Genomic DNA, 24,904 nt, shown 5'->3' on the forward strand with positions numbered 1-24,904 from the left:
GACTGAAAAGCCCCTCTGTCGACAAACCCTTAGGGGGATGTACAGCAGCGTACTGGCCTGGCTGACTTCTTCCCTGCTGAGGGGACCTATAACAGCATGTGGACAGAGAAAAACGCACATGGATCTGAAACTAAATCAAGTAAAGCTTCCTGAGTGAAATCTAGTGCAGTTTAACTGTAGCAATAAAATCACACAGATGTTTCTACTGTAAACACATCTAGAAACAGTACAAACAGTCAAACTGTAAAAGAGATTTTATAGTCTGAGCCTAATAGGGTATGAAAATCTCTTGGAATTACATTAGTGACCAAAATGAGGACGATTTTCAGGACATCAAGGGATGATAAAGCTTAAAAAGCTGACGCACAGTGCTCAATACAGTCACATGCAAGTCAGTAACACTTTGCTTGAAGGGTGTCTACATAACACATTCAGAACATCTTACATAGACGCTTCATAACATGTTCACGAATCTTTACATCAACAGAAAGTATGTATGTCTGACAAGAAAATAATATGGACTACTATGTCACTTTATTCAGAAACATTTTTCAAAATAAATTGCTCTCATTTAAATTTTCTCTCATTTAAAATGACCTGCTTTTATCCCTTTGGTCATTAAGAGCTTTAATACTTTAATACTTTCTTTTTTTTAATCAGCTAATTTTTCTTAAGCATTTGTTGCTTTGCTTGTCACTATATGGACAGTGCATTACTCATAAATATGCTTAGGAACAATCATTTAACTAAATCATAGTGTGGTGGTGTGCCTAATTGTCAAGGTACTGAATGACAGATGAAGCAAAGTATTTTGGCTGTCCGGAAATGAGGCATTTAACTGAAAACAACTGTTTTTCAAAGCAAAAAATAAGAACCTTTATTATGAAAAATGTCTTTCAGTACATTGACAAGAGTAGTCCATATTAATATCACATATGTGCTTTATAAATGTTGATTTGAACGTTCATGAACATGCTATGAAGCATTTATGTAAGATGTTATGAATGTGTTGACACCCTTCAAGTAAAGTGTTACCCAAGTCTGTGCACCCTTACACATTTTAATGCCAAATGGCCTGCACAAAAGTTATGACACGTTCTGTGTTTTTATTTTTTCACCCAATACGTTGAGCTCAGCAAATAGAGATATGGCACAAAAAATGGTGTTAAAGCTGCACTATGTAAGATTTTTTATAAAATAAAAGTCACAATGAGGGTTTTTCACACCACGTTGTACGTCTTTATGTATAAACGCAGGCTCGAGAAGAAGGTATGGCTCAATGGTCAGGCCTCAACCTTAATATCAACATACTGATGAAGATGTAATAACAATAGCAGCTAATTTACTCACATTCTCAAAAGACTCCTCCGCCAATTTCTCTTTTCATTTTTAATGATCAGATTCATCCGCTCAGGGAAGGGGTCTGAAGCACAGCCCACTTTGAAAAATGTTACACATTTCTACCACAGATGCTCCGAATCCCCAAAACCTTTATCTATTTTCACTTAGAAAATCAACAAAACGTGTCATTTGTGTTCAAGCGTGGCCAGATTGACTGAGTTAGAACTGGACGAAATTCCTTTTATCTTCAAAATCCCACTCGTCAGGATATGAAAGTCAAACCTGATCCTACATCAACACTATTGAGCTTATATTCTATGTTGCTGTCACAGGCCATTGACTGGCAGCCATTACAGCCCATAATATTCTCATTATGGCGCACATCTGCTCAGTGTCAGCCTCTGATCTTTCCCATAAGCTCAGACAGGGAGCTGGATATGAGGGAAGATCATTTGGATGCTTTGTGTTGGTTCGTGCTGTGTCTGTTCCACTGAGATATTAAACGGTGTTGACAGTTCAACCAGCACCATGTTGACCACACTGCAGGGTGGCAGTTTACCAGGCACACAGCGTGGCTTCCACATTTCATCACTAACAAAATTATGAGGAATTTACTGTAATGAGTCGAAACTAGGTGCACAAAATGTATTGGAAACTGATTCATTGTTCACCAATAAATGGAACAATTTGTATTATTATTATTATGATTTCTATTATTATTATAAGTCAATATTGAAAAGTACAACTGATAACATTAGTGCTTATGTGATTACTCACATGATAAAATGTAAAATGCACACAACAAGGTGTTAAATATCTGTTAATTAACAGTTATTGTTGCTCCACTTGTTTCTTGTAGTATTTCTGGGAATGTTTACTATTTTAATAGTCTTATTAAGTCCCGAACATCCCAGACTTATTACATACTAAGGCTTATTCATCAGGGACCTCAGTGCAAACTGGCTGAGCTATTCTTAGGTTATAGAAGTGTGTACTAAAACTTTGAGCCCACCATTGTACCCTGGTCATTTAAGGTGTTAAAATACCCTTTAAGAGAATCTCTGTTTAATTAAAGGCGACAAACATCAGAAATTAGCATATCGCTGCTGTCAGAAGAAAACCTCGTATCTCCATTTCGTTTTCCAGTTTTTGGCATAGTTTGAAAATGCCTGTTTCTCTTTACATTGTGTTTACATTCATTTTTCACAGTAAAAAATCATTTTATTTTAATATCAACTCAGCTTAAGATATTAAGCTCAGCTGAATTTAGTAGAATACAGCTATATCACAGTAACTCGTACACCAGGTGACTGAACTTACAATATATGTACTGCTGATATGGTTCAGTTAATTGCAGTGAAAGTAATGCAACTATTGGTCTATAATTTCTTAACATCACAGTAAAACAGCCAGGGCTCTGAAAGGATGTGTAGCCGTCAAGATCTTTAGAAGCCACAAAGACCAGTATGTACCCCACTGAAGCAATGAAAGGCTTTATGAACCATGTCTACAACCATCAGTCAAGTTTAGTGGAGGATCAATGCAAGTTTGTGGATGTTTAACATTTGCAACAGCTGATTTGTTTCTGACTGAAGGCGGCATGAACGCTGAAAAGCACAATCTTTAAGACATCACGCAATATTCTCTGGAAACGTCTGATCAGGAAGAAATTCATTCAAGACAATGACCCCAAACACTCTAGTGAGAGGATCACAAGTACTGATCAAACAAAGCAGCTGTACTGAATGTGTCTGATTACTTGAATTGTGAGAGGCAGAAAATGCAAAACCAACTTCTAAGACTGAACTTTGGAGGTGTGTCTGCAGATTTCTTCAAGAAACTGAAAGCGAGGCCCGTGAAGGGAATGGATGTAAAGAGTGGACACACTAGACAATGAAAAAAGTTGCACTATATTTAGATGTTGAGGCTTCTGTGTAATCTTCTGTGATATGTGCATTTTTTTCTTGACACAGTAAAATGAAGAACTTATACTTACTGGTCATTTAACTAAATAAATCCAGAATAGATTTAAAATTTAGTTTATTAGTGGTCGTTTTGAATGTCCATTAGAAAAGGGGACAGTAACCTGAGGGCACCAGCTAAATCACAGTTAGAGGAGAGAGCACCCTGAGGTCAGAGGCCTACTCCACTGCAGTGCTATTCACTCCCAGTCTTGGGCCCCTACAGTGCACAGTGTACTGTTGCCCTTGCTCTAACACACCTGACTCAACTTATCAGCTAATTGTCCGGCCTTTGGCGAGCTGAATCAGGTGCGTACGAGCAGGAAAAAGCAGAGGAATGTGCAGGGCAAAGGGGCTCCTGCTCTGGAAATGAATAACACTCCTGTACTCCTGTATAGCCTCCATTTTGGGCTTTGCTGACAGAAGAAGATTGGAGGCAGTGACGGACGAGGCAAGCTGCAGTTTACTGTAGGGCTCATGCTGCAAATCAGCACTCACAGCCCGCACACCCTCTACCCCACATGTTGCCTATGAGCTCCAAAAGACCTATTTCAAGGGAAAGTTGAAGTTCAAGGGAAAATTTTGAGATATTCTCACTCCAAGCCCAGAAGTATTTATGTTGGCCTCAACAGTTTTGACAGACTGACTAAGAATTGCAAAATGGGCCAAAAATTTAGGGCGCAGTACTATTAGGTTAATATCCTCGGGACTCACAGCTCCAGAAATATCCTCACCCACATTTACTGACCACAGTCAGAAACGTCAATAATTTCTACGAAGTTAAAATGAGGAAAACAGGATACAGTCGTATGCAAATGTCTGGTCAAGTTACACGTTTTGTTGTTTATCTAAATGAAAATAAGTTAATACGGCCAGGAAACAAGCATTTCTCCTCAAACATACTGATTAACAAATATATATATATACAATATAATATATATATATATATTTCTTTGTACGAGCTATGAAGAAATATATACTAAATATATACTAATATATACTAAAATATGCAGAAGTGTGTTCTCTGTGGAGGATTTGTTCATTTATTTTCGATCAGAATGGACCAGGGGTGCTCAAACTTTTGTGTATGATTGTATGACCCCTTCATTTAAAGGACTGGACATTTTTGTTGTCGTTTATTTATTTTCCTGAGGGCTACTTATAATGTTTATGTGAATTTATGTACCAAAAATGCATATTTATATGAGGTTGATTGGGAATTAAACAGGCTGTATTTGTTACTGTGCCTTTAAGGCTGATATATGTAAATGACCTACTTTCTGATTCTCGTTCAAAAACACGAGAAGTCCGAGTTGAAACACTACTTATAACTTCATTTAGAAAGGGCTCAGCTAAACTGCTCTAGGATGAATACGCACCTTGGTTTCTGTGCCATCACAAAATTAATGTGATGAATGAATTCAAAATGGCCTGTTTTTGCAGCTCAATTTCCATAGACTGATTTTACAGTCTGGGGTGTGAACATTACATTTTGACACTTCATCTGTCTTCAAATACAACATCAAACTCTTATTTAAAAGAAAAGAAATAAAGAAATTCAGTTTTCCATAATATGGAATGGCTCTCGGCTCTGCTTAGCCGTATCCAGACTAAAACAGAGGGTCAACATGGTCAAGACTGAATGCAGTTTGACAAAAAATAGTCATTTTTATCCCCTCAAAGTGTAACAGCCTGCACTTCAATCCCTCATTTTCCCAACTACATCACTGATTAGGTTCACAATAGCTACCAAACACATTGTAAAAGCCTTAGGAATAACAATGCAATAACAAGGATTAACACAGAACTAAAGTGTAGTTTTCATGTGGGACGCCACACCTTTGTGTTTTAAATTGATTTGATAAGTTACTCACTTTGCGGATGAACACAGGCATGCGGATAAACCAGTGAAGCAACCACAAATCTCCTGAAGGGTAAGAGCAGGCCTGTCACATTAAACTGCATTATGACAAATAACTCATTGTCCTCATTACCTCATTATCATAATACTTATTTATCAACTGATTTTTCGCCAGTTTTATTAGTAAGTAGTTCATCTTTGTAAGAAAATCATAGTTGGTCATTGCTTTTAACCCCTTACTCTCTAAAATTCTTCACTCTCATAACTTCATAACATTATAGTTTAGGTATAATCTACAGTAGTAACTGCATAATAAGCCTACAGTTTAAGGGGTAAATGTAACACTACTGTTGTAGTGTGTGCGTTCCTGAAAATGAATTATGGAGATGAGCATGCTTATAATCTTTCCATATCACTCAACTGTACAGTCACAAGTCCCTCACACATTACATCCTTAAAGGGAAACTCCAGTTTTTCCTAAATCTGTCAGAGACCTACACAGTGTATCCTGAGTGTTATATGTAATGCTGACAACTGTAAAAGAGCAAAATATCCATCAAAATGTGTTTTCTTTGGGGACTATTTCGCTCTACATATACCTCTCCACTGTAAATATGTCATTTCAGTCATTCCCAAACTGAGTTTGAAACTAACATGAAAGCTTCAGTGACGATTTGCATTGGGTTAAAATTTCAACAGAAATGGTGGACAATGACTTCTTGTTCTGTGAACTTTCACTGCAAGTTAAGAACATTTTCGCCTTCTCCTGTAAAATGACCTATTCAGAGATACAAGGTTTGGTTTTCCAAGCCAGTACATTCATACTATTATTTCATGCAGTAACTTTCTGTGAGGGAGCTTTTAGAGGTGGACATCTGGTTCCCATCACCACCACTGTGAACAATTCTGACTGTAAGTTTCTCTAGAATTAAGCATTTCACACCAAACCTCTCTGAATGACACTGCTTACATCTTAATTGGATTATACAGAAATTTCGAAAGATTAGTGGAATTCCCCTTTGATTAAAGTGGGCTAAAGGTACGCACAGGTTTTCTACTTTTGTGAGAAAAAAAATTAACCACAAAGTAGCTTTAATACTCACTCAGTGATCTTCTTGGCCAGTTCAGTGCATGCTGGAGTGGAGTTAGCAGAGAAGACCCGGTAGCCGCTTCTCCCCACATTCATTGTGGACTTATAACCATAGGACAGCTTGGGTGTTTGAGGGTGAGACAGAGAGAACTTATGAGGGCCTGCTCGACTTTTAGGCATTTTTAGACAGAATTCAGGTGTTTCTATGGGCAATTTGGTCACTTCAGCCAGAACAAAAGGCAACTAAATATGCAGTGATACAAATTATTTAGCCAAAGTTTAGGGACAAATCTGAAAAGTTGAAGAACTAGTCTAGAGCAAAAAAATATTACAGAACTTTTATTTGAAGCTTTCTGGTGCCAAAATCCACTGACTTAACTTACCAACACCAGTCAGGGAGGGAATGTCCTACAACACCATCAATTTGGAGAAAACAGCAAATAACAGACCAAAAAAACCACAAGACTATTCCAACACAGTTGCAGTAAACAGCTTAAGACCTAGAGAACTCAATGACCTGAATGACTGGAAGCCTTCAGCAGAAGGTCCATGAACCTCTCACCCGCTTTAAGAGCAAAACGAGGGTCAGCTTTAATGCTCATACACGATACACTGGACTATCTTCGCTGTTTTAAACAGTTTTACCAAAAAAGAAAGCCAATTATACACGAACGAGACTTTAAAGAGGTTAGCAGAAAGCACGGAATGCTCTCCAGAAGGGAAAAAAGCAGTGGACCGCAGCCTGGAGCTGGAAAACTGATCTGGACTCGAGACACGAGGCCAAAACGCAGACAAAAATAAAAATAACGAAGCTCGTTGACAGCAGAGAGGCTGAGAGTGTCCCGTAAAGCTCGATGGATTTGTATCACTGCAAACTTGGTTGCAATGCGGTGGGAAAGAGAGAAAACACGCCACGAGTTTGCTCATTGGACGGCCCAGTTATGTGATTGACACACGGACTGGCCAATGAAATTCTGCGCGCCGGAGGAAACGGGGCGGCGCCCTGGGGCGGCTAATCCAATCAGGTCAATCCGGGGTAAGTTTTAGGGCTGCGTTCCTAATCGCTCCCTAAATGGAAAAGTAGTGCGCTATGTAGTGTGTCAGCCATATTGTGGTGGTGCTCCAATTCTCGTTAGTGAAACTCGAAGGAGAACTTAAACAGATTTTTTTAATTCCACGAAATTCAGGATAAGATGTAAACGACTTCATTCAAAGTGGTCCGGGGTGAAATGCGCATTTCTGACTTAAAATCAGAAATGTTCACAGCGGTGGTGATAGGAACCAGACGTCCGAAAGCTCCTTCACATAAGGATATCACATGAAATGGTTATGAACATGCTGTCTGATGTCTGGGACGCTGTTTAATGACAGTTTTATGATCACATTTGGGTTTAAAATGCATTTTCAATGCATGTGTTTTTATCCGCTCATGGTGGAGGGGTGCACGCAGGGTGTTATGAGGTAAAATAGTCCCCAAACAAAACATTTTTTTCAGATTTATCACTATTTTATCATCATCAACATTCGTAAAAGCTCAGAAGACGTGTAGGTTCACTGGTGGTTTTGGACAGTAAATAAAATGGCTATATTTGTGTTGTAGTCATGGCGAATAGTGGTTCCTATCAGCGCCACTGTAAAGACGTCTGAACCATTTCACACCAAACCACCCAGAATGACTCTGTTTACATCTCAGCCCTATTCAGGAACTTTGAAGAACCTGTGGAATTTCCCTTTAACGGGAAAAATCAGCACAATTCTCTGGGGATCAATAAAGTTCCCGCTATCTGTTTACCTTCTATATACAAAACAAATGACTCAACAGGGTCTGTTATGAATGTTTATGAGTCATTGTCCATTTTATCAGCTCCTCTTACTCTGTAGGTGCACTTTGTAGTTCTACACTAGAGGATGACTTTACACTTACAAGGTGGACTGACAAGATAGGAGTGTCTAATAGAGTGGACAGTGAGTGGACACAATGTTTGAAAATACCAGCCGCACTGCTGTGTCTGATCCACTCGTACCAGCACAACATACACTAATATTCCACCACCACGTCAGTGTTACTGCAGTGCTGATGATCCATGGGGGTCCTGACCACTGTAGAACAGGGTAAAAGGGGGCTAACAAAGTATCAGAGAAACAGATGAAATACAGTCTGTAACTGTAGAACTACTAAATGCAGCTATATAGAAAGTGGAGCTGATAAAATGGACAATGAGTGTAGAAACAAGGATCAGTGTATGGTCATTCTTTCTTCTGTTTTATATATATATATATATATATATATATATATATATATATATATTTTTTTTTTTTTTTTTTTTTTTTTTTTTTTTTTTAAGTGAAACATTTTTGCTTATTTTTGTTTAAACTGTAAAAATGCACAATCCATCTTATGTTAAAAGCATTTATTTATATATAGGACAGATTATCAAAGAATATATATATATATATATATATATATATATATATATATATATATATATATATATATATTCTTTGATAATCTGTCTTTTCCCAAGATTTTTTTTCAGTGCTGTTACAGAAACATAAATAGCACAAAAAAGAAAAACAAATCAGATCTTTCTGAATGACTTTTTGTAAGGATGTCTCAAGAAAGAAAGACCAACTGAAGTCCACATTCACTGAAATCTCTTTTTTGTAGTTCTGATAAACTTGACTTAAATACTGGCAGTAGCATCACAAAAAGGCTGTGAAACATTAAGTGATTTTAAAACTGAAATAACATTATTATTTTCTACCAACAGCCTGAATTTTAAACCTACAAACTTTCTCAGGTTCAAAACGGCTCCTTTTGAGAGTCGATACTGCATTATTAAGACTAGCAGTGCAAAATAATCATTTGAAGTTTTATTGACAATATAAAGCTATGCAGTCCAAATGGCTCACAATTTACATTTCAGTAGCAACACATTTGATCAATTTTCATTTAGTAAAAAAATAACATACCTAACTAAAAGTGCTGGGTTATTATTATTATTATTATTATTACTATTATTATCATCATTATCCTTTTAAACCAAGATAATCACTTAAACTCCATAAGTGCACATAAAACAGGATCATATAGTCAAAATACAGTAAACACAAGACATCATTCTCAACTCAAAATAAGCTACATTCTACATCAGTTCACAGCAAACAGTGTCATTTCTAGCAGAGCATCTGATACACATACTGTACACTGAATCTCCTTAAAGAGAACTGTGATAAAGTTCACATCTACAACAACCTTCAAATGCCCAAGACATTAAACATAATTCATCCAGTGTTTGAAAATAGAAGATTTGATTTCATGGAACATGAAATTTAGAGACGGTCAGTTAACAATATCCAGCTGACACCAGCAGAACATACTGAATCAAATACTGAAGTGAAAAAAGAAAGAATGTGAACTCATCCTGTAACGGATCTTTGCTGAAGCAGCGCTTGATCACACTGTGTGATGTGATGTTAGCCGTGTAGCTCTTCCTGTGGGGTTAACAGAGTGAGTGAGTAGCTTCAGCTTCATGGAGCTACTGCTTTTAGAGGATGATCTTGACCAAAGTGCTTCAGTTAAAACGTTTTTTAAAGCTTAGTAGCTTTTGAAGTACAAATACCGGAATAAAAAGCGGTGCCATCCCACTTTTTAAAAAATCGGAGTAAAATCTCACATTAAATGCTAAATTACCGCATTTAATGACTCTCCTACAACGTCTAACGCTGCATTTACATTGGTCAGGTGCGGCTATGGACACATCCCTGTTCCCCTCTCTCTGTGTGCTGCGTGTGGGTGTTGTGAGGAAGTTCCCTGTGAAATCCAATCAGAATTTAGTCTCGGTAAGTCAGTATTTATGATATGAGCACTGTTTTAAGAACCAGAACGTTATATATGCATTAATGAACTAACATTTTTCAGAACTATGAAATATTTTCAGTTTTGAATATTATACTGAATATAATCTAGAATATTTAATCATTCTAAGAATAAGGAAAGCTCAAGATGTTTCTCTTTAATGAGTAAAGGAAAAAATATTATTATTAATATGACTATTATTAACGAAACAAATACTGTTATAGCATGTAGTAGTAGTAATGCTATTCTGGGTAGTTATACCCAATCTGGCAAACCTGACCAGGTTGCTGAGACTGTTCTGAGTGTGTCAGCGGCTAAGCGCTGCAGAAAAGCACAGCAAACAGTGTCATTTTTATGAACACATTTAAGAAAAACTTTGGAAAATACACTATACTGACAAGTGTATTTGGACATCCCTCCTACTTATTGAGAGCAGGTGTCTCAGCCATACCCATTATTAACAGCTGTATAAAATTAAGCAAACAGCCTTGCAATCTCAATAGACAAACACTGGCAGCAGAATGAATCATACTGATGAGCTCAATTGACTTAAATTTGAACTGTCATAGGACGCCACTTCTACCACAAGTCAGTTTCTGTCCTGCTAGATCTGCCCCAGTCAACTGTTATTGTGAAAGTGTCTAGGAGCAACACTAGCCAAGCCACAAAGTGGTAGACCACACAAACTCAGAGTGGGGCCACAGAGTGCTAAAGTGCACAGTACCTATTCTCCAATATCTGCTGACAAATTGCCTTTGGAAGCAACATCAGCAAAACACCTGTGCATTAGGAGCTTCATGAAATGGGTTTCCATGGCCGAGCAGCTACACACAAGCCTAAGATCAAAATGCCAAGCATTGAGGGTGGGTGTTTGGGGTAAAGCCACTGGACTCAGCAGTGGAAATATATTCTGTGAAGTGATGAATCACACTTCTCTATCGGTCAGTCTGATGGACAAGTCTGGGTTTGGTGAATGCCAGGAGAACATTACCTGCCTGCCTGATATTGTGCCAAGTGTAAAGTGTGGTGGAGGAGGGATAATGCTCTGGGGTTGTTTTTCAGGGGTTGGCCTGGGCCCACATTCCTTCTGATTTGGTGAACACATCATATTGAAGAGATTAATCTGCGCAAAATGCAACACGGTTAGACTTTCTCAACATAGCGCACCCCCAAATTTGATGGTTCCCATAGTAAACGAATGTGTTGCGGTGTGTTGTTGACCAATGTAACGCAGCGTTAGCCATTGTGCACTTCCTACTAAGTAAGTCTTGCTATGAGAAGGACAACAAAATCATGTTACCAGCTGATTTGGCATGCTGAGTTGACCAACAGCGTAGGACAGTCTTTAGGGGTAGATGTTACCAGCTGACCAAACAAGTCAGTATTCAGAGTCCACTGTAGAACAGAACCGTTACAAACTGTCTCAGTCAGTCAGTATTACGAGTCCATCTCACTCACAATCTATGATAGTCTGGGGAGAAAGAATGTTACCAGTTGACAAGTCAGTTCTCCAAATTGCCTGACAACGCAAGAAATATGTTACAAACTGACATAACTGTGTCAGCATTTCGCTTTGTAGTCCAAATCACTGACGCTCTTGGCTATTTTCTGTGGACAGCGTGCTACCAGCTGACAGGAGGAGTCAGCTTTCTGAGTTTTTCTCGCTCTTGAGGACCTTCTCTTTCAGCAGGTCGAGGATGACCTGCCTTTCCTGGCTCTCCAGCTCAAACCGCCGCTCCCGTTCCTTCCTCTCGGCTCCAAGCCTCTCCCGCTCCAGAGCGATTTTACTCCTCTGGATCTCCAGCTCCTCCCTGCGGAGCGCCATCTCTTCCTCACGGAGCCGCTGCTCAGCCTCCGAGCGCTTTTCCAGAAAGCTCAGGATCTCGGAGTAGGTCTGGCAGCAGCACTGGCACGGACGCTTGGCCGTGGGCGCAGCCAACTCAGCCAGGTCCTCCTGCTCATCTGGCTCTAGCGTCCCGGATACTGCAGGAAAGACGGAGGGTTAAGGGAGTAGTTTTATATCTTATACTCTATTTTATATCATATAAACATTTGTCTGTCCCCCTTAAAACTCCAGGAATGTTATATCCTACAATCTTAAAAAAGATGATGCTTTGTGTTCTTTAGTAAAGAAAATGATCCTAAATGGAATCATGACCACGCAAAGAACCCTTACCACAACTGATGTTCTCTGCATTGTGAAAGGTTCTTCAGATTGATGGAGAATGTTCATGAATATGCTACAGAAGATTCTATGCAGAATTCTACAGAGCACCCAAAAGGGTTATTCTATTGTTAAAAGCTTGACTTTTGGGTGCCATATATAATGGTTTTCAAAAAGGTTCTATATAGAACCATCTACAGCACGTTTTCCATTAATATGAAGAACACTTTCATGATGTAAAGAAACCTTTAATCATGCTAATGGTTCTTTGAGTGTTCATGGTTCTAGATAGAACCATTTTCTTTACTAAAACACTTTTTATTGAGAGTGTAAGGCTTATTATTCAGTAATTACATGGACTACAGTGCAAATTCTTAAAGGGCCAATATCATGGAAAACCATATTCCGCTCCCTTTTTTAAAAGGAAAGAGTTTGAAGTAATTGTCAAAATTTCATTCACTTCCTAGTCCATGTATAAAATTAAGCTATAAAAACAGCCTGTTTTGAGTGTCTGTGATGGTCTTGAGAACCAGCTCACTTATATATTTCCACATATTCAGCCAGCAGCAGTTTAACATATTAGTCTATCGTTTATTTGAAGTTCTATGGAGTGTTTCAACTCTGAATGCTTTTTGAATAAGACACAAAAAAGGATGGCCAATCAGAACAGAGCTCGTTTACATATATCAGTCTTAAAGGCACAGTAACAAAACAGCTTATTTATTTCTAAGGGTTTACAGGGGGTTGGAATATGGTCATGGAAAGGTGTACTATGACCATTTTTAGTACATAAACCACACATTAGAAGTGGACCTCGAGAGGAAAAATAAAATGCAATGAAAATGATGCCCTTTAGGAAACAGCAGATCAAGTAAATGTTTCCTATATTAGCAAACAGCTGTTGTCATTCTGCATTGGCAGCAGCATCATACATAATCCAGCAGATACTAACACAGGGCACTTTTCAGCTATTTTACTTCATACAGTCCTGAAATGGAAGCTAATCTGGAGAATGTCTGTGAGTAAGTGAATTAATTCATTTATAAATTACATTTTTGATCTAACCTTTTGTCTCTGTCATTAAAAGTCAAGAGTTTATATAGAAACTGTGCCTTTTCTCTATTATGTTAATGTAGATTTGTAGACAATAGTGACTTGATTATCATTTGCTACTGACCCGTAGTTGGCGCTGTCGTGACTGGTAGCATGGTGGGTTTGTCAGGCTCGGGAAGTGCAAGTTCTTCCAGTGCTCTCTTCTTCAGCTCTTCATCCTGGTATTTCCCCTCACCGCTGGCTATCAGGTTCTTCTCTGCTTCAAGCTCCAGAACCTCGTGTAGCAGATCCTCCTTCTGAGCGTACAGCCTCTCTGTGCCGAACCTCCACACATTTACATCACATAGACGTTTACAGTTTACATCGATTAGTTGATGCTTTCACTCAAAGAGGCTTCCAAAGAAGGGAATTCCACTGAAAGGTTCCCCGTAAGTAAAATAGTTAAGACGTAAATAAAGTCATTTAGAGTGGTTTTCCCTGAAATAAAGTAGATTAACATACTCAGTCAGAAGTATTCACAGCAATGGTGTTAAGACCCAGACGTCTAAAGAATTTCAATCCTCTAAAAGCTCCTTCTGGATGGATGGATGGATGGATGGATGGATGGATGGATGGATGGATGGATGGATGGATGGATGGATGGATGGATGGATGGATGGATAGTTTTGGGCTAAGGACATGACCTAAGAGGTACATGCCGGATATTGTAAGACAAAATAGCCTCCAAAGAAAACGTACCATCATCAGTACATATAAGAACTTACATAACGTGTTTCCTGTATATCTATTTGTAAAAATTACTGCTGCAGCATTTTATGAAACGTTATGAAGTCACGATTACAAAACTCTGAGGACTTTTAATTAGAAACGACGGATACAGAAAGTGGAGATGCATGGCAACACCCAACCCATTGTTCCTATGTCTACACACCTGACAAAAAGGAGAGAGAAATAAGAAAGACAGAGGATGGAGGGAAGACAGAAAGGTACAAAGATGGTTTTTCAAGGGTCCTTCTGTAAAGAAAATGGTCCTATATAGAACCGTGAACACTGAAAGAACACCTGTGAAGGATTACGGGGTTCTTTTCATGGTGAAATGGTTCTTCAGATTGAAGGAGAATGTGCTGTAAATGGCCCTATATAAAACCGTTTTGAAAATGCGTCTATTTAGCACCCAAAAGGGTTCTTCTATCGTTATAACCTTGACATTGTAATAATAGAGAAGCTCTTTTTCAAATATGTTCTACACAGAACCATCTGTAGCACATTCATGCATATTTTCCATCTGAAGAATCATTTCATGATGCAAAGAACCCTTTAATCATGTAAAGGGCTCTTTGAGTGGCCATGGCTCTATGTAGAACCATTTTCTTTACTAAGGAACCCTTGAGGAGCCACCTTTTATAAGAATGTAGATTAAACTAGACTGTAGATAGACTATAAAAGGGTACTTGCCTTGTTATATTATTCTCTACTGATGTTTATGGACAACGAATTGTTACTAAATACTAAGTGACTAATTGACTATCCATAACATTCCTTCAGTAAACATCAGTAAAATGATGTAAACAATGTATATGTTGGGATGGTAATTTCTGGAATATAATACGCAACAGATTACTAGTTAAAATAGCATCATTACTTATTACTATTTTAATAACTTCAGCAAGTAATGCAACTTTACATTTGATACTCTTTTTTTCTGTAAAGAATAAAATGTAGGAGGTGTAAACCCTTTTTTAATCACCAGTGTTTTGATTTGTACTGTAGTACAACTGTAACTGTAGCATCACTTTATTTTTCTTCCAAATTTTAGTACCTTTTGATGTGCATCCACATATGCACTGTTATACATGCGGCATGATGTCAGTGTACTGTGCTGGAGGGTGGGGGTGAAGAATTTCTAGAGGAAACACTGTTGATTGACAGGTTGACTGGCGGTTTTGGATAGTAAATAAAACGGCTACATTTGTGTTGTAGTCATAGTGACCCCTGGTTCCCATCAGCACCACTGTAAAGAAATCTGAGTCTGTACAATCAACCATTTCACACCAAGCCATTCTGAAAAGACTTGAATCCCAAAGATCACATTATATAAAAAATTTGGAAAAACTGTGGAATTCCCATGGCAGCAGCTGGGATCAAAGACCTTAACTACTGATTCTTAACTACATCATCCATCACCAACACCAAAACCCGTCTGCCTTTCAGATACTGTCTTGTACTGCAGACGTTCACAAACCAGAGTCTTCAAGGATTCAGGGTAAGGCAGTCACTGCAGTCAAGGCAGTCACTGCACCAGGAAAGTAGGACTAACCAGGCAAATAAAATGATGCCAGTGGTGCAGGACTACGTATAACACCCAACCCCGGGGGCAGTCGTGGGCTGGAGGTTAGGGATCTGGCCCTGTGACCGGAAGGTCGCCGGTTCGATCTCCAGGGCCGACAGTCCATGACTGAGGTGTCCTCGAGCAAGACACCTAACCCTCAACCTAACCCTAACCTCAACCCCGGGGCGCCGTGGATAGGGTGTGCTCACTAGTGTGTATGTGGTGTTTCACTTCACGGATGGGTTAAATGGGGAGGTGGAATTTCCCCAGTTGTGGGATCAAAAAAGTATCACTTAACTTAACTTAACTAATCAGTAACAAACACCCTCTGTTCCAGCGACTTTGTACTATATAAAGAGAATTTACACTACATGTCATGCTATATCTCTGCCATGCACAAAACAAAAGCATGTCTGTGTCTATTATCATTATTTCTGAACCGCCGAGCTATTCTAGTGGGAAGAAAACAAGACACCATCCACTACACTCACCTGCGCAGGCTGGGAAAGTCCTGTTTTTTATAGTAGTCGAGCAGCAGCATGGTTCTCTCCCTGCATCTGCGGCCGTCCACCTCAAAGTTCTCGTCCTGCAGGGCAGCGGTGATGATCTCCCCCACTCGGGCCCAGATGCGACCCGATTCTTTGGAGGTGAAGGGGTTCTGGGCGATGACCTCCCGCAAGAGCAGGATGTCATGACGGGCAGAGAAACGCACCTGCCGCTTCCGGGGAGTTGTGGAGGGGCCGGCCATGGTGAACCCTGAGAAGAGAAAGACAAAGAAGGAATGAAAGATGACAGATAATTAGTAGTTACGCCTATTTTTTTTTCTTAAATACAATAATTTATTGCTTGAGATGTAAATAAAGTCATTCTGAGTGTTTCACTCTGCAGACGTTCACTGTAAATAAACACACCGACTCAGATTTCTTCACTGTGGTGGATTCTGCAACATCTACAGTTAAAATACAGCCATTTTATTTCCTATTCAAAACCTCTAGTGAACCTACACATCATCTGAGCTTTTAAATGAAATGATGATAAAACTGTGATCAATCTGAAAATGTTTCCTTTGTGCCAATTTGCTCAATTAAATTCGTTTTCAATTTGAGCAATGAAACTCCGCAGACGTCCGGTTCCTATCACCACCACTGTGAACAGCTCTGACGCGGTACGTGTCTCTAGAATGTATTTAGAGAGAATTTCACATCAAACTGCTCTGAATCGCTTTGCCTGACATCTCAACAAATTAATGATGCTGAGAATTTGAAAATTTGGTGGAGTTCCCCTTCAACATAATCCCCCTTTTCCTTGGATTGAAATGGACCTGTTTCATAAGAAAGACTACAACACAGACTGAAATGAATCTCAGCTGAACAAGGTGAAACAAACTCTTACAATATGAGAAGACCTGAGAAAGAGCATCTCTACTGATCCTCAGCAGCAGCCTGGGGTCAGGCTCCGGTTATTCAGAGACTGGCTGCTTATTACAACGTAATTTACCTTAATAACCTGTTATTCATCGACAAGGCTGGAGCTGCCTTCCTATTCGCAAGCCTCTTGCTCGATTTTCCCCGTTCCACCTTAAATGGTGCAGCACTTCCATTCATTTAAGGTGGAACGGGGAAATTCGGCTGACTTCAGCTTCGTAATTCACTGATTGACACTTTATTTAATAGACATGGAAAACACTTAACAAACCTCACTGTCGCTTTACTGCTGCTGCATAAAGCCCTTCAGCACAGCATAAGCTCTTTTAACCCACTACTGGGGACATGAGACTCTGTAACCGCTCGCACTTCTGCTCTCTGCTGGAAAATAAGATGCCCAGACCGTCGGGGCTACAGCCAGCGTTTCTGCCATCATTCCGGGAAGTGACGTCGCTCGTAGAAATCGCAGAGGAGCGCACAAGTGCTGACTTCTGCACCGCGGTGTTGTTTCCCCACCCGTATTCCGCCAAGCCCCGCCCCACCTGCGATGCGATTGGTTAAGAGTTCGATCACAAGCAGTCCGACGTTCTAGAACGCTTCAGCCGTTAGTTCGTTCAGTATTTGTGGGGAATTTGCATATTCATAAATGCAAATTGTGGTTAAAAATGAATCCTAATTCTGTATAATTTAAAATGGATCATTATGTACATATGATGAGGAGGAACAACAAAGCAAAACGTTTTGTACAAATGACTGATAATTGCCTTTGTTCACTTCTCGATAAAAAATAACATGACATAAAGAGATGGTACGACACTGCGCTGTTATTAGCTAGTTAGGCCGTGTTGTGTCATCTCTTTATTTAAATGTTTCTGTATATGTTATTTATTGAAAATAAGGACAGCGTAGGATGCCAGATAAAACCATTCAATCGCAGCGTGGGAGACGTTAGCTCACTAATCTCAGCGCAGGATAAATTATACTCTAACCAATCAGAGAACTCGGGGCGGGGCTAACTAGCCGATGCTGATGAGCCGCGGGAGAGTTCCATCCAATCCCAGCGCGAAGGGGTGGGACTTCTCCCAATACGGGTGGAAAATAAAAACCCTCAGGATCATGGAGGCTACGCGCTAAGAAAACGTTACACGCTCGAGCAGCAGCGGTACCTTCCGTTACGTGCATCCTCGCGGAGAATTAACGCGCAGCGCGGGGTTTGTTCTGCCCCTCCAGCGTACATCCGCCTCGATTCCGAGCGGTTTTGATTTTTATGTCTTTCTTACCGTCGCCGCTCGGCATCTCCGCCACACGTTCCATCGTCTTTCCGCCCTCGGACGGTCAGCTGATACACATAAACCGCTGAGGTCACCGTACACGTCCGGCTCACAGGTTACAGGCTCCCGCTCTGACGTGTAACTCAACTTCTCGGATAAAAAAACGGGAGAGAAGTGCCGGAACTGGCCAGCAGAGGGCAGCAAAGGATCATCAAAAAATCTTCTGTCTCTTTGCCTTTAGTTCAGTCTACACATGATTTCTTGTGTTGTTAGTGTCCCGTACTCATGATTAAAATAACACCGGGAATCCTTACCATCATTTGGTCAATTAAAAATGAAACCTGTTCAAATGGCCCAAAAGACATGGCCTTTTAAAGCCTGTAGGAGTCATGTTGTTGATGTAGTGACGCCAGCGAGATGTGGACACAGGGGCCCTATTCCATACCCCTCTGAGCTGGACTCGCACAGTGACCCTAGCAATTTATGTCAATCATCTGTCCGTCAGAGGTCAGAAATACATGCATATGATTCCCTAAATGTAACTAAAGCCCAGCAGCGAGGTTACTAAACGTTCCCCTCCTCTGCTGTCACTGCAGACTGGCAGGGTCGTCTACAGAGCAGCGCTAGTGGCTGTTAATAAAGTAATATCCTTTTTTATTTGAGGGTCCCGTTTCATAGAGGAAGATTTCAACCACTACCCCTTGTAACTCAGTTCCAAGAGGCAAGGTGACACTTGAAAACAAGGGATAGGGGTAAAAATAAGAAATGAGATTGGGCCAAAGCGTGCCCCAGGGGTCTCTCGCCTGAGGGGCATTTCCCTTCTGGCGTCAGAAAACTGTTTCTTCCGTTGGCGCTGAAGGCTCCAGTTCTACGGCTTTTGGTGCCAGTTTCAGACGGGCATCAACACGACCTAATGGTCCTCCAGGATGGTCTCCTCTGTTTTTGGTAACACTTGCAGCTGAAGCCATTTAGCAAATTCTTCACACTTCCAGGTGAAGACAAAGTCACAGAGCCGTATTACGTCGTGCAGATGTGTCGACTGCTATTCTTAGAACTACTACAGTGTAAAGAGTTAACTAATGTTAGCATTCAGCCTCGAGTTCTTGCGCTCCACGAAGAAAGACAAGATGTGCTCGGCTCTACACGCGAGGCTGTGTAAATATAGACATTAAGCGCCGTACATTTTTAAATATAAGTCCAGTTAAGACAAGAAAGCGAGATGATTTGGATACAGGGGTCTCCTTGCCAGGCCGCTCTGCCTTAGGATCATAGATGCAGTTCTGTGGGCACCCAGACGGTTACCTGAGTCAGAGATTGAAAAACACTGTAATGATTACTAAGAAGGTAGTTTACTGACAAAGCGCTGCTACATATAAAACGCTAGGTAGCTCACATTAGCTGCTATTAAACATTAGCTACTGGGGGACCATGTGGGCAAAGCACAATTCAGAATGCAGCAGTTAGCCAGCAGGCTAACGTCGTTTTATACAAAGACTGTGACAGCTGGGCTATGTTATTTCAAAGAAGACCTTCTGGACAAGATATAACTGGGTTAAAAGACTCGTAAAGCTCTCGCTGGAGTGCTTTAGCTGAACACAACATGCTAAATAGCTAGCTAGCTTGCTACTTCGCTACTATCATTCTGTGAAATGCAGCCTTTGGAAAACTGTGGTAAATAAACTGGTGTTGCTTCAAGAGTCTAGCACTGCTTTAGTTAAACAGTGCCTTATGACTTACTCTAGGCTGGACAGGCCCGCCACAGTGAGCATTAAAGGCACTTAGCGGCGCTCCTGAACTCCAAAATGAGAACGCAAATGAAGAAGGACGGCAAGTGTCTGACATCGGACTCTTTTCTTTGTATGTACCTTAAAATCAGATTGGGACTTCATTTTGAGACTTTTTGTTCTCGAGATGTTCAAGCGGCTGTTCAAACAGTTTGTTAGGATGACTGATTCGTTTCGTCGACGTGTAAATAAACGTTAGCTCAGCTGCCTCAGCCTGAGAGCAGCTCCTGATTTACAGACAGGGAAAAAACACTCATTTGCACTGGGGTCATGCAGAGATGGAAGCTGCTTCAGTGACAGCCTGCGGTGGAGAATTCGAGGGCTGAAACTGGGTAATTTAGAGATATGAAGATCGACCCTCGGGGGTGAAACGGCTTTGAAACCCCCTCGATGCCGCCACGTCTGACTGACAGCCACTGTGTCAGGGAAAAAACAGGGGTTAGCAAATCAGCCAAACGCATGACAGCATCTCGAACGGCATTTGTTTCTGAGAAGCAGACGACACTTAATCATAAATGAGGTTGTGATGTGAATATAAGACTAATGTCTTGTTCACCAGTTGCTAGGCTAACACATTTTTAGGCTTGGATACACTGAGAATACACTGTTTGTTGTACACAGTAAAAGGACCAGTGCTGAATGAACATCTATACTATCAGTACATATGAAAACCTACAGTTCTGAATAACTGTGGTCTTATTAAAGGAGATTCCACCAATCCTACAGCATAATTCAGTCATTGAGATGTAAACAGAGTCATTCAGTGTGATTTGATGTGAGATGGTTAACTGTAGAGAAACTCAGAGTGAGATTTCTTTACAGTGGTGGTGATAGGAACCAGGGGTCATCATGTCTACAACAGAGAGAGAGACATTTTATTAGCTCATTTTGATGATGGCAAAATGATGGAAAACCACATCACAAAAAATGAGTTTTCTTTGGGAACTATTTTGCCTTACATGTAATTTTCTACAATGACTGGATATTAGGAACATGTTTTAGGCCAAAAACCTTCTCAAAGCTATTGTCTCAGTCATCAGGCAGTGTATTCATAATCAATTCTATCAATAACTTTCTGTCAGGGAGGCTTCAAAGGTATAAAACATCTCCAAACATCTGGTTCCTATCACCACCACTGTGAACAAATCTGATGACTTTATTTATATCTTCACCATTAGGTAAGCAGAAAATTTGGAAATTGGGTGAAGTTCCCCTGTGGTCTTGAATGGACACATACAAAGTCAGTTTGCACCCTTTTGTACAGCTCATTCGGCTCTGTATACTGTGTACTGTTGACTGTGTGTTCATTGGTTTTGCTGGTAATATTTAGCAGTTGATATCATTTTTGTTGAATATCAATCATTTCCAGAGTGGCACAGTAGTAGTAACAGTCCTGTTACAGTAACACTCCAGAACTATAGACTTGCCTTTGGCTCCTTTCTTTCACTGCAGAAACATGCAAATGTTTAGCCGCCTAAAGCGCCTATGGCTGCATGAGAGCCGAAGGATTGCAGTGAAGTTGCAAAGCAAAAGAAAAGGACACATTTACTGACTGAATGCCTTCCTCCTGCAGTCACGACTCTGTGCTAAAGAGAATGGTGAATGCATGCAAATGGATTCCCTTCCATGACACTGACACACACACACACACACACACACACACACACACACAAACACATCACTAAATTTGTATTCTCCATTGGATCCACAGTTTGGTGCAGTGTGAATCCCCCCAAACCACCACAGACACAGATAAGGGAAACACATACACATGGGCATATATGAACACATGTATATGTGCACTCATCCTCCTCACAAACATAAATTAAAACTGCCTCTCGAGATGGCAGGCCTCGTTTGCCAGGCTGTTGGACTGCTGTTGATGGGAGTCCAGCTAATACTAAAACACCATGCCAACTAAGCACCAATTAGGGACTGAAAATGGAGGACAGGTGTTTAGTTTTAGTTTTTTTTAGTTTTCAAACTTCCACTCTCACTACCTGTATGGCCCAGCATAAACATACCATTTCATATACTTACCTTCCACATTATTCGAAACCTCTACCATGTACTTCCACTCACTGGCCACTTTATTAGAAAGACCTACCTTATAGTTCTACTAACTGGCCATTTTGTTAGAAACGCCTACTTTGTACTTCCACTCACTGGCCAAATTATGGGAAACAGCTACATTGTACTTCCACTATATCTCCACTTTATTAGAAACACCTGCCTTGTACTTCCGCTCACTGGCCACTTCAATAAAAATTCATATTCAGTTCTTCCGCCTACTGGCCACATTAGAACCATCTACTTTGTGCTTCCAGTCACTGGCCATTTTATTAGAATCATCTACATTGTATGTCCACTAACTGGCCACTTTACTGGAAACAAGCTTCCCCTCATTGGTCACATTATTGGAAATACCTATTTTGTAGGTCCTCTCACTCACCACTTTACTGGAAACATCTACCTTGTGTTTCCAGTAAAGTGGCCACTTTAACAGAAACACCTACCGTGTGCTTCCACTCACTGCCCACTTTATTAGAAACATCAACTACACAGCTACACAGAAGAGGTTCTAATAAAGTGAGCAGTGAAAGAAATAATAAAGTTAAACATATACTTATTATTAAGTTACATGATTAAATATATTCTCATGTAGCGAAGATAGGCCGTATGTGATACACATTACAGTAAAAGACATTATATTCACAGGACATCAGTTTGTGAGAGAATCTAAACCTTTCTGGTCACTAGTAAAAGGACAAGTCTTGGAAAAATGATGGGGGATCTCCACTGAAGGGTTCCTCTGTGTCAGGCAAAAGAAATGACCCTTAGTTAAAGTGTGACTATCAGACTGTGTAAGTGGGTTATGAACAGCATCAGTTCTTCATGTGGAGAGGGTCAGCAGCAGCATTGAATCACTGGTCTGTGGACAAGAAGGCCGGGCGCATCACGTCACAACCAGACAGACTGTCGGCTCTGATGTCTTCGCTCTGTCAGATCACCATGGCAGCTCCACAATGATGACCAGGGGGTCGCCCCGTGCATCAGTGACCAGCAGAGCCGCAGTTCAGCTTCAATTCTCTGCAAACTGTGTCACGCTGTGACTCATGGGCAGAGCGCTCTTGGGGGTGCGGGTGGGGGGGTGTTCCTTACAGACAGAGCTAGGAAAGACCTGTCTACACAAGTGGAATGGGGACATTGATCCAGTGGCCAATACTCTCACCTTTTTTGTGTATTTAGCTCACTCTGGGGATATTTTCTTGCACGGTTAGCTAACCTTAGTCAGGGCCACAGATCCGCTTGGTGAGATGATGTACCGATGCAGCTATTCACTGATTTGTTCTGTCACTGATGTCGATATTCTGTCACTGTAGTCTGCTCTGTTATTTCAAGCCCAAAAACAATCAAATAAATTCAGTTCACTCACACAGACGCCAAATAGCTCAGCGTTTTAAATCCACCACTCAATAAATGTCAGAACTTCAAACTAACCCCAATTTCTTATTGTTAAACAATGTTGATAACCAGGAGAAAGTAGCTATTAGCTTAGCTAACATGCTGCCAGCACTACTGACTCTAAAACATGTTCAAATCTGACTAATAAAAGCTTTACTGATGAAGGTTTAGAAGATAATGGCTCAAATCTGAGGAAGTGAAGTTGAGTGGCCGGTGTTGGAGGGACAGAAAGCTTAAATTGAACCTGTTCTGTGGTGTTTAGAGCTGTAGCATTCTAGCTAAGTTAATGCTAGCTGCCTCCACTTTTCTAGCTAGCTTGGCTAAAGAGATCCAAACACCCCAGTACAGAATCGACTCACAGGTGCTCTGCCATCACATGTATATATGGTAAATACTTTCAGTGAAAGCAAAGTCAACTGATTGGTGCTGGAGCGACAGAAAGCCAAAATGGAACCTATTCTGTAGTAATTTAAACTGGAGCCTTCTAGGCTAAGTTAACATGAGAAAGGTACATTCAGTTCCAGCAAACTGATACTTAAAAAAACCCAGATTTAGAGAATAAAACCTTAGATTGACTGGCGTTGAAGTGACAGGAACAGAAGTGACTGGTGTTGAAGTAACAGAAACATAAAAATGAAATTGTTCTGTGGTTCTTTGAGCGGTACCCTGCTGAGTGACGCTAATGCTATTGTAGTTAGCAGTTTCAGTGACAGATGCTCAAATACCACCCATCTAGAAGATAAATAATTTTAGAGCACATCCAGAGATTGGTGTTGGAGTGAAAGATGGAATCAGATGGGGGTTGTAGGGGGTGCTGTGTATGTAGCTATTATAAGGTGACCAGATTTCTGAAATAAAACCAGGGACATTTCCAGATCAGCAGTGAATATATCATTAAAATATCCAATGTTTTTGTATGTGCTATAGCATATTTCCAGGCACATTTCCAGTTTCATGTAGGCCTATTTGACGGTTGTCGGTTTTACTGTGATAAACTAGTGAAGGCCAACTGATAAAATTGAGTAGTAACTAAGAAACTTAGTAAATCATGTCAGAAAACCATACATTAGTCTGCTATCCTGAGTGAAGCTGTGATAAACTACAATTTAAAAAATGGTTAAACTTCAGTGGCTCAATAGATTTCAGCACCAACCCACATAATCATTGTTTGGTCTAAGGACTTGACTGGCCTCCTGACCTCAACCCGATAGATCACCTTTGGGATGAATTAGAGCAGAAACTGTGAGCCAGGCCTTCTCACCCAACATCAGTGTCTGACCTCACAAATGCGCTTCTGGAATA

At 40.4% G+C, this 24,904-nt stretch overlaps 2 protein-coding genes across 5 annotated transcripts in view; both read right to left on the reverse strand.

Moving 5' to 3' along the window:
* LOC108424795 (phosphoribosyl pyrophosphate synthase-associated protein 1) overlaps positions 1 to 7,176 on the reverse strand; it is a 43,590-nt gene extending 36,414 nt beyond the window's left edge. For 2 of the 3 annotated variants that reach the window (XM_017693032.2, XM_017693031.2), the window contains exon 1: positions 6,267 to 7,176. In XM_017693032.2, coding sequence (XP_017548521.1) covers positions 6,267 to 6,433 — 167 coding nt within the window. In that variant the 5' untranslated portion in view covers positions 6,434 to 7,176. The remainder of the gene's footprint in view (positions 1 to 6,266) is intronic. The other variant, XM_017693033.2, reaches the window with a different exon arrangement.
* A 1,591-nt stretch (positions 7,177 to 8,767) lies between these two features.
* On the reverse strand, positions 8,768 to 18,475 carry si:dkey-45d16.4. 2 transcript variants are annotated; one of them, XM_017693029.2, is made up of 4 exons: positions 18,363 to 18,475; positions 16,150 to 16,414; positions 13,454 to 13,653; positions 8,768 to 12,095 (listed from the first exon to the last, which is right to left on the reverse strand). In XM_017693029.2, exons 1-4 carry the CDS (start codon positions 18,394 to 18,396, stop codon positions 11,755 to 11,757), a joined length of 840 nt encoding a protein of 279 aa, XP_017548518.1. In that variant the 5' UTR covers positions 18,397 to 18,475; the 3' UTR covers positions 8,768 to 11,754. The 2 variants fall into 2 exon arrangements, with proteins under 2 accessions (XP_017548518.1, XP_017548519.1); XM_017693030.2 differs by lacking the exon at positions 18,363 to 18,475 and adding an exon at positions 17,354 to 17,584.
* Positions 18,476 to 24,904: the final 6,429 nt, after the last annotated feature.

This window comes from Pygocentrus nattereri, chromosome 30, assembly GCF_015220715.1.
Source record: "Pygocentrus nattereri isolate fPygNat1 chromosome 30, fPygNat1.pri, whole genome shotgun sequence".
Taxonomy (NCBI): Eukaryota; Metazoa; Chordata; class Actinopteri; order Characiformes; family Serrasalmidae; genus Pygocentrus; species Pygocentrus nattereri.

Bases quoted from the DNA above. Each gene is read 5' to 3' on its own strand.
- si:dkey-45d16.4 (XM_017693029.2), bottom strand. From the start codon at position 18,396: ATGGAACGTGTGGCGGAGATGCCGAGCGGCGACG. The intron at 16,415-18,362 runs GTAAGAAAGACA...TTCTCTTCTCAG, and splicing joins GGAGATGCCGAGCGGCGACG to GGTTCACCATGGCCGGCCCC. The intron at 13,654-16,149 runs GTGAGTGTAGTG...AAATGTGTGGAG, and splicing joins GACTTTCCCAGCCTGCGCAG to GTTCGGCACAGAGAGGCTGT.